The following is a 14,449-nucleotide window of genomic DNA, read 5'->3' on the forward strand; positions in this document are numbered from 1 at the left end:
GGTGTCTTATTTTCAGGGGATGTCTTTTTTATCATCCTTACTGTTTTTATTACAGTACCTTACAGTTGTTCCGGGCTTTGAACTCGAACTTAGCTTGGTAATATATGGGAAACCAGAGCAGGTGGAGAGCATGCAACACTGTCCAGGACAGGGGTCAGCAAACCTTTAATGTGGGGGGCCGGTTCACTGTCCCTCAGAACTTGTAGCAGGCTAGACCGTGCGCGCGCGCGCACACACACACACACACACACACACACACGCCCATGCCTTCCTTCCCTCCCCGCGTTCAGATGGAGCAGGCTGGGCTGAGGAGGGGGCACCCCGTCGGCGCTGGGTCTCGGCTTGTGCTGAGTGGCCGCAGCCACCCTGCCAGGAAGGGCCCCTACCCCGGGGTGTCTATGACCATGCTGCTAAAGTGCCTCCGCCAAGCAGCACAGAGTCCTCCTCCTCCTCTTACTCCTCCTCCTCCTCCCTCTTCACAGGCTCTCTGCTTCCGCAGCGCTGCTGGGCTCTCCGAGCGCTCTGCGTTGCAGCAGCCATCAGTTCTGGGCTGCGGGGTGGCAGGCCTCCTCAGCCGGGCCAGGCAGAGGCCCGGCCACTGGCTCGGGTGCTCTGCCCGGTGCTGCTGTGCGCTCTGCGCTGCAGCAGCCGCCAGTTCTGGGCTGCAGGGAGAGCAGGCAGGGCGTGTGCGTGCAACCTGCAGGAATCAATGCGCTCCCAATGCGCGTGCAAATGGCCCGGGAGGGCCACCTCCGCCACCTCTGCTGCCAGGTCAGGTCCCCGCCGTAGCTGCAGACTTCCCGCGGGGGCTGCCTGTGAAGCGCCACACCGAGGCTCCCCAGGAGAAGGCGCGTGGGGGCTGAAACCAGAGGCAGCGGGGAGCGGATTCCGGCCCCGGTGATGTCAGGCGCGTGGCAGTCCCCTGAGCCGAAGCGCAGCTCGGGGGACTGGCGGCAGCAGCGGGGCTTCCTCGGGGAAGGCAGGCAGGCAGGCAACAACAGTCCCGGAGCCGAAGCTCAGCGGGCGCTGCTTGCCGCTTGCCTGCCTTCCCCGCCATTCCCCCAGCTGGAGCGCAGCTCGGGGACTGGCGGCGGCAGCGGGGCTTCCTCGGATCGGCAGCTGGGCGCCGACTCGGCAGGCCGCCGGATCAAGGAAGTGGCCTGCCGGGTCGGCGCTGATCAGTGCTGCGCGGAGCACCCGATCAAGGAGCCAGTCTGCAGAGTCAGTGCCCAGCAGCGCCACACAGAGCATCGCCTCCTCAATCCAGCACGGCGTTGCTGGGCGCTGACTCTGCAGACTGGCTCCTTGATCCTGTGCTCCGCGCAGCACTGATCAGCGCCGACCCGGCAGGCCGCCGGATCAAGGAAGCTTCGGGGGGGGGGGGAGAAAGAGGAAAAAGGTGTCGGCGGGGAGGGAAAACGCCCGTTCCCACCTTCGCTGCTGCATGTCTTATTTTCGGGGTATGTCTTATATTTTAAAAATCTCAAAAATCCTGCCATGGCTTACTTTATGACTACGGCTTAAAAAAGGGGAAACACGGTAGCATCTCAGAAAATCATAGACTCAGTATGCACTAGCCATGAGTCTTTAGTAGCATATTATTGACCAGGCAGGTCCCAGAGTTAGCTGAAAAGCACTGAAGAGTATGGAGTGGGTTATTCAATTATCAGCAAGTGAGGTTATTGCTTTTCTGAACTACAACAAGTTTCTTCATAATACCCCTTTCCTCAACCCAGCTAACATACAGTGATTGTCCTTTTTTAATAGAGAAAAAACAACCACAACAAAACTGTAATGAAAACCATGGACTGAAGTTTAGAAACATAGCAGATAAGAAATACTGAAGACACCCAGTACTTGAATGACCAAATAGAGCCTAGATCTTTGAACAGGTTTGTGTAGCTAGACAAAGTTAGCCATTTATCTAAACTTCCCACTATAGGAGTTACATTATTTTCCAAAGGTTTAAGCAAATATTAATTATTTGTGTAGTGCTTGTACAATAACAGTATTCTCACAAATATATAAAAAAATCTAGAAACCTACTTTCAATTATTTTACTTGTTTAAATTTAAATATGCATTAGACATGCTCTTCCTTCTAATTCTATGGAGAGCGAATAGATTTGTTGCCAATTTATAAAGAAATTAGAGCAGGCTCATGCTCTTACAGGCATTGCTATAGGTGATAGACGATCAGAATGAACCATTGGGTGGGGCAAGCTTCTCCACTTGCCTTGCCCCCTGCCCACAGGACCTTATAAGGTGAAGATGCTGCTTATGTATTATTATCTTCCCTAAATGTTTTTTTGCAGGCTATGCTTTTTGGCAGGACCATATCACTTGCATGCATTTTAAATCACATTTTCCTTGGAATGACAAGTTCAGATACAGAATAAATAGAATCTATACTGTTCAGACATGGAATCAAAGAGAAGCCAATGCTATTGTGGCATTGCTACAGTGTGTGTCCTAATTAAAATACAGTATCATAAAATCTGGTTTCAACTTAACTTGCAGTATCTGTTCCTGTTGGTAACATAATTAAATATTGCACATTCAAAAACTGGCCTTACTGGTAACATCTAATACTTGATGTGGATAACAATATTAAAATGGGCAAAACATAGTATTTCTTGAGCAAAAATTAAAAAACAAGCATTTTTACAGTTTACTTAATTTTTATTCCATCATGCTCTGGCTTTTCCAAATATAACCATCTACTCTTTACCCAACTTTTCTTTAATGTGTTTTTCTAAAACTGCTTGAAAAGTTGAGAGGACTAGACAAATGTAAATAAAAACACTTCTGTAAAATACTCTACCAATAAAACTTCATGCAAGATTATCAGTCTTCTTTTATTCAAGTAAGTGACTAATCCTTTTTCATGATTCACAAATTATAAATTTGGCTACTATCCTTAAAAAAGCTGCTGCTATACAAGTATTATTTAAAAGCTTGCTTTAAGGAATTATGTGAAACAAAATGTGCAGCGAGTTTCTCATATATATCCTCACAAGAATGAGCTCACCTGGAAGAAACCAAGAAAACAGAACAAAGTTTATTTCCTTGAAAAGAATATATTAAGCTCCGGAAAACTGTTTCAGTGCTCTAAGTACCTCAGCAAGATGCAATCAGCTTAAAACTTTTCATGTTTGGAATTAGAGAATGTGCGCAAAAAGATTCTCTCTACTTCATACAGTAAAAGTATACCTGCATTTCCAGTAATGAATATGGCAACATATATTTCCTTTGTTGTTGTTTAGTCGTTTAGTCGTGTCCGACTCTTCGTGACCCCATGGACCATAGCACGCCAGGCACTCCTGTCTTCCACTGCCTCCCGCAGTTTGGTCAAACTCATGTTCGTAGCTTCGAGAACACTGTCCAACCATCTCGTCCTCTGTCGTCCCCTTCTCCTAGTGCCCTCCATCTTTCCCAACATCAAGGTCTTTTCCAAGGATTCTTCTCTTCTCATGAGGTGGCCAAAGTATTGGAGCCTCAGCTTCACAATCTGTCCTTCCAGTGAGCACTCAGGGCTGATTTCCTTAAGAATGGATAGGTCTGATCTTCTAGCAGTCCATGGGACTCTCAAGAGTCTCCTCCAGCACCATAATTCAAAAGCATCAATTCTTCGGCGATCAGCCTTCTTTATGGTCCAGCTCTCACTTCCATACATCACTACTGGGAAAACCATAGCTTTAACTATACGGACCTTTGTAGGCAAGGTGATGTCTCTGCTTTTTAAGATGCTGTCTAGGTTTGTCATTGCTTTTCTCCCAAGAAGCAGGCGTCTTTTAATTTCGTGACTGCTGTCACCATCTGCAGTGATCAAGGAGCCCAAGAAAGTAAAATCTCTCACTGCCTCCATTTCTTCCCCTTCTATTTGCCAGGAGGTGATGGGACCAGTGGCCATGATATTGGTTTTTTTGATGTTGAGCTTCAGACCATATTTTGCGCTCTCCTCTTTCACCCTCATTAAAAGGTTCTTTAATTCCTCCTCACTTTCTGCCATCAAGGTTGTGTCATCTGCATATCTGAGGTTGTTGATATTTCTTCCGGCAATCTTAATTCCTGTTTGGGATTCATCTAGTCCAGCCTTTCGCATGATGAATTCTGCATATAAGTTAAATAAGCAGGGAGACAATATACGTACTCCTTTCCCAATTTTGAACCAATCAGTTGTTCCATATCCAGTTCTAACTGTAGCTTCTTGTCCCACATAGAGATTTCTCAGGAGACAGATGAGGTGATCAGGCACTCCCATTTCTTTAAGAACTTGCCATAGTTTGCTGTGGTCGACACAGTCGAAGGCTTTTGCATAGTCAATGAAGCAGAAGTAGACGTTTTTCTGGAACTCTCTAGCTTTCTCCATAATCCAGCGCATGTTTGCTATTTGGTCTCTGGTTCCTCTGCCCCTTCGAAATCCAGCTTGCACTTCTGGGAGTTCTCGGTCCACATACTGCCTAAGCCTGCCTTGTAGAATTTTAAGCATAACCTTGCTAGCGTGTGAAATGAGCATAATTGTGCGGTAGTTGGAGCATTCTTTGGCACTGCCCTTCTTTGGAATTGGGATGTAGACTGATCTTCTCCAATCCTCTGGCCATTGCTGAGTTTTCCAAATATATATTTCCTAGTAGATTACAATAGCCTCCTTTCTGCTTCTGTCTGTCTAGTACAGTGGTTCCCAACAGGTGGTCCGGGGACCCCCAGGGGTCCGCGAGCTATGCCAGAGGGGTCCGCAAGATGCTATTAGAATAAAAAATATATTAAATATATTTCGTATGATAACAGATTTTTTGTTTTGGCCGCTTCCTGCATGAGCAGAGTCTAGCGCAAAACTAGAATTAGATAGAGGCAGTAGTTCTGCTGTATGCCGTTAGGTGGCGCTTTACAAACACTACTGTTTTGCAAAGAGGCAGCGCGCGCATTCTACTAACGCTCACCTCCCCAAGATGCTTTGCGCGCGTCAGCTTCATTTGTGCGCTACTGCGCAGGTACCCTGTCTTCTCCATTCCCCTCCCTCCTCCCTGGCACGCGCTGCCTCTTTGCAAAACAGTAGTGTTTGTAAACAAAGTGTTGTTTTTCGCGGAAGCTACAGTTTGCGTAGTTAAAAATGGACCGTTGGTTAAAAAGTGGTTCGTTAAAACGACAAAGGCCTACAGATGAAGAGGAAGAACTGTAAAAAACGTATAAATATAAAATATAAAAAGACTCTTAATTTGGCTCTCACTTTTTAATTTTAGGATTAGGAATTAATGGGGGTCCTTGTCACAATAGCGGCTCGATGAGGGGTCCTCGAGAAAATTTTGTTGGGAACCCCTGGTCTAGTAAACTACTCAAGCTTTTTGCAAACCCAAGGAAAACAATACAGTACAGGTAGTTACTAACTTAGGATACTGTATACCAGGTAAGTTAGTAACTATTGTTTCCCTTGGGCTAACTCTTGTTTCATCCTGATTCCAGGGTCAGATCCTACTTTACTCTGAATTAATCTTCCCTGGAAAGCTGTATAAAACACAGAGATGTAACTCTAAATACACCTATAGCAAAACCCGGTGTTCTCAAGAATTCCACTGAGTTCAATAGGGTTTATACTCTGGTAAGTATTCTTAGGACTGTAGCCTTAATTTTGTAAAGATTGGTATGATATGTTTTCAGGTCAACCATGTTAAGGACTGATGTACTAATCTCCCCCAAACAGCCATTATTCTGTTTTCTCTGGCCTATCTCTTCATTGGCTTAGAAAAGCAAAAAGCACACAGATGAGTCTCTACACAAAGAGAAAGAAGTACTGTAGTCTTTTGGCAGTCTCAGCTCAAATTAAGCCCTGAACGTCTAAGTCTAAACCACAATAAAAGGTTTCATGATCATTATGTCACTCATGGGTGATCCACAGCACTGAGAAAATGCTTTTTAGCCTGTAGTCTAGAAACTATTGATAACATAGTGAAAACCTATTTCAAATCAATCCCACTATAGTATTTCTAGTCAACCATTCCAGTTAAGGAATAAATCACAGCTATTTTTTTAATGAACATTACTAATACTTCAGCAAGGTAATATCAGTTCTTTTCAAGTTGCCATCTTTTTTAGGTTTAAAAAGAGGTTTAGTTTTAGGATTGTATTCTATTAGCACAATCTTATACATGTTTACACTGAAGTAAACCCCACTGAGTTCAGAGGTTTACTTGCACATAAGTAGGTTTCTGATGGATAATATTAAGTAAAAGCTAATCAGAACTTAAATTACAGCTTTTTTAAAAAACAAAACCAAAACCTCATACTAAAATCTGTGTATTTGTACTACATAAATAATGGACTCAGGCAGAAAAAAATGGTAAAATATCTTCCATAAAAAGCTTATCAGTCCACTCATGTGTTCTTTACATCTGCAGGACCTTCCACATTCATACAAAGCTCCTGCTCAAACTTCTTCACAGAATTGAATGTTGAGAACAGTTATATATGATACATTATGTAAAGGCAGTGTGGAACATCTTGATCTTGTAGCAGCATCAAGGATGCACTGGAGCACACAGAGGGTTCAAGACCCAGGGAGATATATACTGTATCTAGCTAAGATATGTACATAAAACTAAAATTCCAATTTTAAAAATCTAGGTAGATTATTGAATACATTGATCCAATTAGTACAGGGTTTTGATCCCACAAAACAAAATCATTAAGGTTTATATACTGCTGACAAACTTTTCAACAAGACTGAATCTGTAACTGCAGTTAATGAGAGTAGCAACAAACAAAGCTACAGTGTACGGTTTAAGTACACAATTGGTTCCGGAAGTCTGTACTTAACCTGAAGCGAACTTTCCCATTGAAAGTAATGGAAAGTGGATTAATCCGTTCCAGACGGGTCCACAGAGTACTCAACCTGAAGCGTACTTAACCCAAAGTATGGGTGTAATTGCTTCTGGAAGTCCGTACTTAACCTGAAGTGAACTTTCCCATTGAAAGTAATGGAAAGTGGATTAATCCGTTCCAGACAGGTCCGCAGAGTACTTAAACTGAAAGTACTCAAACCAAAGTGTACTTAAACCGAGATATGACTGTACTCTGCATTATGTGGCTTTTCTGTGGTTATGGATGTACACAAAAATTCAAATACAGAAGCCATTACAACAAAGTTAAAAGATTACCACAAAGCCAAATAGCACAATTTGAAAAGCCACAAAATTCTATCACAAGATGTTAATAAATCATAAAAAGAAGTCACAACATCTTCTAAAAAGGGCACTTAATGGTTTAGTATTTCCTTAGAGTATAAAGCAGATTGTATGATTCAATAGCACTCATCTAAATTCATTTAATTCAACATAACAGCAGCTGTCACTAGTTTTCCCTGTAGCTGATTTCCAAAGTCTCAGAAATCTTATGCTCAGTGAAAAAGACTACTGAAATTCTAACACCCAGTGTTTGGAGGGTCAAAGTGGTTGACAGTGAGCTATGGTGGAAGTGTAATAGATCAGTGGTAGAGCATCTGCTTTGTAAGCAGAAGGTTCCAGATTCAGTCTCCAGGTAGGGATGGGAGATACCGGTACATGCTTTCCAGCTCTTCATCAGGAGAGAAAGATAGCTTCCCGGTGGTATCCATTTGTCAACAAAAAGATATCATTTCCTTGAACTTTGAGGGTGGAATGATCTCTTGCTTTCAGCAGACAGATCATGACCCTCCCATAGTCAAATGAATTTAGTAAGCTGCCTTTATGCCACAATAGACCATGGTCCATCTAGCTGAGTATTGTCTACAATGACTGGCTCCACAGAATTTAAACCTAGTTCTATCTGATGATGTCAAGAATTGAACCAGGAACCTTCTGCATGCAAGCCATGAGTTCTGCTGAGATACAGCCCTTCTAGACATACAAAGACCTGAGGAACAAAGAAAGACTTGGCCCATCTCACAAGAGACTAGGATATGTTCAGCAAAACAAAATTAGCATGGCTTCAAGTGCTTTTAATAGCCAATCTGAGGTAAGCGAACAAGTCTGCCCTATCCTAAAGAAAGGAATCACTCTCTCACATGTGCCAAGTTTTAGAAGCATTCAGAAAAAACCAGAAATGTTATAGCCTAGCACAAGGTAAGATATTTATTCCCTTCTTCCCCTAGTCCTCTTGATGAACAGGCTGATTCACTCATGCCATGCTGGGTGGTACAGCACATAGAAGCTGCAAGAAACCTCTCACCATTTCAAAATGTGTCCTACTCCTATTAAAGTTGAATTCATGACACTGTGATAAGTGATCAGCTTCACCCTATGCCAGTTGCAGAGACAGAGCGTCTTCTGTGCCCCGTCCAGTCAAGTGTGGGGCAAACCCCCCACTCTGTTCTGCATGAGAAACCTTTTTTGGGGGGGATGACGGCTTCAAGCTGGCTAAGAAACCATGTGTTGGCTACCAAGGATAGACAAATGTGAAATAATCTCAATCTGTTCGTTTGTTAATATCTTAACCCACTGTTGCTACTTCTTCTTGCAGTCCCAATCCAGGAGTCGCCAACATGGTTTAGTAAAAACTAACAAAAACCTTCACTTGAACCACAGGCTTTGAGTTTCCTTTTTTGGAGGAGGAGGAGGAGGAGGAGGAGGAGGAGGTCTCTAGCCCTCCTAGAAACAAAGTTATATTTTAAAAAATTGCTTAAAACATACCCTTCTAAGCAATTTCCATTAAATGAACCATCCTAGATGCTCCTGCCTGTCATTGTTTTTAGCCAATGAGTGAAATCAGAAAAACATTTTTGAAAAACTGATTAAAACTTCAGGAAACATACTAAATGTTATGAAAGCACATTATGTGCTGGCATATCACATGTATGATCAGGATGAGGGTCAAAGAAATAGCACATTGTCTGTGCATAGATGTCTTGGGAGCAATGTGCCTGTTAAAATTCAATCTCAACTTTCACTTTTAAAAAAAAAGATAAATTATGTTAGCCTTCATACTTGTGGAGACAAGCCTGAAAATGTGCGCACACATGCCTATATGTTTAAAAGACTCAAACAAAGAGAGCAGATAAGAACCTTCCACTTGATTTGTCCACAATTTTTGAACTTGGCTGGTAAGTTCACATATTTTTTAGAAAAGGCAGATTCCCACCCCCCACAAAATATCAATAGTGAAAAGTACAATGAAAATGGGATTGCAGAACAGTACATGACTACCAGCTTTGGTCTGGCATATTCTATTATTCTGAAATAGATCAAAGGTATCTGCGCTTATACATCATAGAAGACCACATCCCTCTATCAGCAATTGGTTGCATATCTATAGGGAGTTCATCTCAACTAGTAATTTGGCTATAGGATATTCTCATGTTTGTACTGAATATCATAAAGTCAAGTAACAAAATGAAAAATACCTCAAATGCTTAGATGCCTTAAGGTCTCTGTTCTCTCCCTGTACTGCTTGAACTATTACTCTGTCTAAATACAATGCATTCTTCAGAACTGATGAAGCACTTAATCACTGCACAACAAATTCAAACCATACCCAGAGGCTATCTATGTGCAAGCATCACTGGATGAGAAATAAAGACTTTTAGAAAATCTGATCTGACCTGCCACTGGGCTACAGCAAAATTAGGTGAATCATCTTATAAAATTGTATTTCCAATTACATGTTCTAGGTTAAATTGTAATTAATCCAACTCCTAAGGTTGGTAGCTAACACATTCAACAACATAAATACCAATAAAACAAGTGAAAAGAGACAGATACCTTTATAATGCTTACTATACTTCATTTGGCAACACTAGGAAAGATTCTGAAAACCTCTAAATCCAGAAAATTATTACCAGAGAACATGAACCAGCAAATACTCATAACTCAGATTGTAAATAACTGAAAACTTGAAAGCCTTAAATGGAAAAAATGTAGACAACCCTTTATAAAAGGACCTTCTAATATGTCATATTGATCACAATCAGGTTCCAGTGTTGGTTACAGGTAGGTAGCCGTGTTGGTCTGGATCGAAGTAAAATAAAAAAAATTCCTTCAGTAGCACCTTAAAGACCAACTAAGTTTTTATTTTGGTATGAGCTTTCGTGTGCATGCACACTTCTTAAGGTGCTACTGAAGGAATTTTTTTTATTTAGGTTCCAGTGTTTTTGCTCATAGCAAATGTGTCACCACCCTCTTGTAAGGAGGGTCAGCAGCTACCTTTCCTCTCAGTTTTGAAACTGAAGAGGTTGGTTGCACAATTATCTCTTCTCCTCCCCAGCTCCGGTATCAGAATGAAGGCTTGGGGTTGTTTGGATACTGTTTGGTCAAGACACCTGGAGAACTTTAATTGTGTAGGGCCAAAATTGCAAGCCTACCATCAACCCTTTCCTCCTTCAGAAGAGACTAAGCAGACAGCAAATTTCACTTGCCTTGCTCAGCAGAGACACTGCAGTGCTATCTCTGAGCAATGCCCAAGCTGACATACTGTACACCCCACCTCTCCATTCTACAGGATGGTGAGGGCTTTCCTTAGCACTGCTCAGCAGACACAGCTGAAGTGTCTCAGCTACACAGGTCAAATAAACAAGGAATGGGGAGGTGAAAGGAACATCAACTTTTATTTCTGGACGGGTCATAAAGATCACAAAAACTGCAGAATCTTGATCATAACTAATCAACAAAGTATAGTGACAGTATTAGGAATTGATGTCAGATGTAATTGGTATGCAAATTTTATACTTTCAATTCAATCTTATTATTAACCCTGTTCAACAGATGAAATCAAGTTTAGGACTATAGCCTAAAATAAGTTTGTTCACTCCCTCCCTCCCTCCCTCACTTACACACACACACACACACACACACACACACACACACACACACACAGTATAAGGCTGGAAGGTTTCCAGAGAGGCTTCTAGTCCATATATGTCACTAATAACAGCATTAATTATAATCATTCACATTTAATACTAATTCTAGAAGACTATAAAAGCACTCTCAAGGGACAAAATACTTTCTCATTTGTTTGGTGGTAGAAGACTGACATGAGAGATAATAGGCAGGAGAAAGATTCCAGCAGTATAAAAAATTCCATCTCTTCATCTTCTTCAGCCACAGGGAGGAATGGACTAATAGGCTGGGTTTTCCAACCAAGCCATTTGCATGATCTTCTGTTGACTCGTCACATTTCTATGAGTCTTATGTTGAGATTCCTACATTGCAGGGGGTTTGACTGGATGACCCTTGGGGTCCATAATTTTCTTGTATTGTCAAAGCAAATCAACAGCTATCACCAAAATGAATATGTGTGTCTCTTGCATGAATTACATATTGGACACTTACCCTAACAGGAGGACTCCGTGCTTGTACTCTCTGCTGCTGGTTACTTTGAGAACTCTGCAGGTCTTTTGGAATGCAGTTAGCAACAGTGCTAGTCTGGACCCTTAATGAATTTGTGCAACTCACCACACCACCAGGTTTCCGGGGCCTCTGCTTGATGCCATCCAGTAGTCGAACCAGCAAAATATTACTGGGAAGTTCATCAACACTGCAGTCTACTAACGTCCTGCATTCTGGACATCGAAGCTCATTTCTGGAGCTCACAATGCCCAACAGACACCGCTTACAAAATGTATGTTGACAAGGCAATACTTTTGCAGAAGCATCAAGGCGTTCTAAGCAGACAGGACACTCCAACAAATCCAGTAAGGCTGACTCATCCATCTTTTATCTAGTTCACCAAGGAATAAGCTTTTGCAAAATTCATATCCTTTCTGAACATGTTACGGAACTCATGTTATATCCATGCCTCTTCACTCTTCTCTCTGAAATTGTTTGCAAAGAAAGAAAAAGAACAAATATTAATAATAATGGGAAATGGAGGAAGGATGTTTCAATACCAGAAATCTTGCTTCGTGTGTCTGTTCTTACAAATCAGTAACATTAAAAACCATGAAACATTTCTCTAAACAAGGATCACTTAGAAGTATTTGTGTTCAATGTGTAATCTAGCCCCCCACCTTGATATGTTAAGGAACACGTGGGTCAGGAATAGAAGGCTGGTTTTTAAATATTAGCTGGTGTCACCAAAGCAGTTTCTAGAACAGTGAAATACATTATTTTCCACACGTGGGTCTAAAGCAGGAGTGTTGCTGGGGTACAACTCCTGTCATTCGGACCAATGGCAAGGGTAGCTGGAGTCTAACAGTAAGAGACAATCTTATTAGTGAACTACTTAACTACTTAACTGAAGTGTACTGATCACCGGGATGAATTGCTCTCTGTTTATTGCCTGTCAGTGGTGAAATTCAGTAATAATAACCACTATCTGAGTATCGCTAAACTTGGTGCCTTTGTTTACACAACACATGTAGTCCACTGTATACACTATTTGCAATTATTATTTAACCCTCTGCACATTTTCATGCTACTTCATTCATTCTAGACATTTTCCTTTGCTTGATAGATCAAATATATACAAGAAACCTATAGATACATTAAAAACTGCATAGCTTTAACTTTAGCACTGGGAGTAATCTAACTTAATTAGGAGATATAAGTCTTTGAAGTAAATACCTTGATAACCAAAGTTTAGAACAAAAGAAAAAAGGGTCTAATTATTTTTTTAATAAATGTTGCTATCAGATCACAATTATATGTTAAAATCCAAATGTCACAGTAAAAAGACACAATGAACAGGGCCAGAAAATGGTGCAACTAGTTCACATGTCCTTAAGTTTCTAAGGCTTGTGTTTCACAAATTGAACCCCACCCCCAGAAAATCACTCTTGAAAATTAGGGAACTTTAAAAAACAGATTGCAGTATGGTTGAGAATCTGTGTCTGGTGTTCAAAATCAAAAGTCCCATTGGGTCTATCCAAGCCTTTTGGGTGCATCTAAAGTAGCTCTTTGGATCACAGCCAGCAAGATCTTTTAAGATCTCTAGTTCTTGAAAACACCCATTGTCATCAAACTTTGAAACTGCTTAGAAAAAAATGAGGGAATAACTACATCAAATGGAATGCTGCATGTATTTGTCAGCCATACATTGGCCATGCATCCAACTACAGCAGCTATCAAAAATCCACCAGGAAGAGCATACTCAGTACTGTATTTAAATAATTTAGTTTTTGCAGCAGTCTGGTGAAAAATGAAGATGAAAATTATTCTCATAAGCGAGACTACCCTTTTAAGAAACAAACAATTAATTACTATTCATTACACAGGCTTATTATTACATAAGCATTTTCATAGGTAGAGATTTGGGAATAAGCATGCTTAAGACGATTTGAGTAAACAGCTAGTAGCAGGAAGCTACTAATATAGGATAATTGTAAGGCATAGCAAACAGACAGAAATCAAGAAGACGCCTACTAGGAGGTTTGATTATGAACGTGGGACTTCCTTAAAAGTTCACTTCAGGGGCAGATTAAAAAGACGCAAGGAGAAAGCCCAAACAGCTTGTTCCCAAGGCGCACAAGGAAAAGGATTTTGTAAGGCAGAAAGAAATAATAACCAAGCCGAACTTGACAGACAGAGCGCCTTCCTTTTGAGATCCGGAGAGCTGTAAATTAAACATTATGGCTTCCAGTACGTGCATAGGATACGTTATAGGAGACGCAACACCTCGACACACAAGGCAGGCGGAGAAGCCCATCTACAAACATACAAACGACAAAAAAAGAAAAGAAAAAAGACGTGGGGGGGAGCGAGTAAAGGCGCTTGTTGGTCTTGGGAAAACACGCATTAAAAACACACACAAGGCACCGGCTTCCCATAACCGGGAGACCGCTGGAGGGCGAGTGCTGTCTCTATGGAGATTCAACTGGCGGCGGTGTCTCGTTACCAAAGGTGGACAAACAGCGGACTCGCACACAGCCCTCTCCTCACAAGAGAGAGGAGGCGCGGAGGGAGGGAGGGAGGAAAGGCTCCGTTTCCCGAGAACGTCTCAACCCCCCTCCTGGCCCCGGGAAGGCAGCGCGGCACCAACGGGGACAAGGGGCGCCGCAGCGCCTCACTCGCCCCTTCCCACCCACCCCCCACCCCCGTTAAACTCACCATCTCCGCAGTGGCCGTTGGAGAGAGAGGAGGGAGAGAAAGCAAAGGAGCTCGCCCGACCTCCTTCCTTCTTCCTGCGCCCCCCTTCCCCCTCAGCCTTCGCTTTCGCGCCTCTTTGTTCCCGTGAGGAGAAGCCGCCGCGCTCCGTCTCTCTCTCTCCGCCTCAGTCTCACAACGCGGCACAGCTCTTTTCTACGCTTCTCCTCCTCCTCCTCTTCTTCGCCGCCTCCCCGCCCCGAAAGGGGTCTGACGCGGGAAGCCGCCCCGCCTTGAGGAAGGAGCCAAGCCTCCGAGGTGGGGAGCGAGGAGTCTCTCGCAAGCAAGCGAGGGAAACCGCCTGCCTGCCTGCTGGGCTCTTCCTGGAACTCCGGCCTCCCTGGGCGGGCGGAGCTCCGGGTGCGTGTCTGCCCCTCTCCCTCCCCGTCTCCCTGAGGG

General features: G+C 42.8%; 1 protein-coding gene across 2 annotated transcripts in view; it reads right to left on the reverse strand.

The window, feature by feature from the left end:
* The window catches only part of SH3RF1 (SH3 domain containing ring finger 1), a 56,861-nt gene extending 42,412 nt beyond the window's left edge, over nucleotides 1-14,449 (reverse strand). The window contains exons 1-2 of one of the 2 annotated variants that reach the window (XM_035112205.2): nucleotides 14,015-14,449; nucleotides 11,423-11,781 (exon numbers count right to left, since the gene is read on the reverse strand). In XM_035112205.2, the coding sequence (XP_034968096.2) occupies nucleotides 11,423-11,680 (258 nt within the window). In that variant the 5' untranslated portion in view covers nucleotides 11,681-11,781; nucleotides 14,015-14,449. Of the gene's footprint in view, nucleotides 1-11,299; nucleotides 11,782-14,014 lie in introns of both variants that reach the window. The other variant, XM_035112204.2, reaches the window with a different exon arrangement.

This window comes from Zootoca vivipara, chromosome 9 (genome assembly GCF_963506605.1).
Source record: "Zootoca vivipara chromosome 9, rZooViv1.1, whole genome shotgun sequence".
NCBI lineage: Eukaryota > Metazoa > Chordata > Lepidosauria > Squamata > Lacertidae > Zootoca > Zootoca vivipara.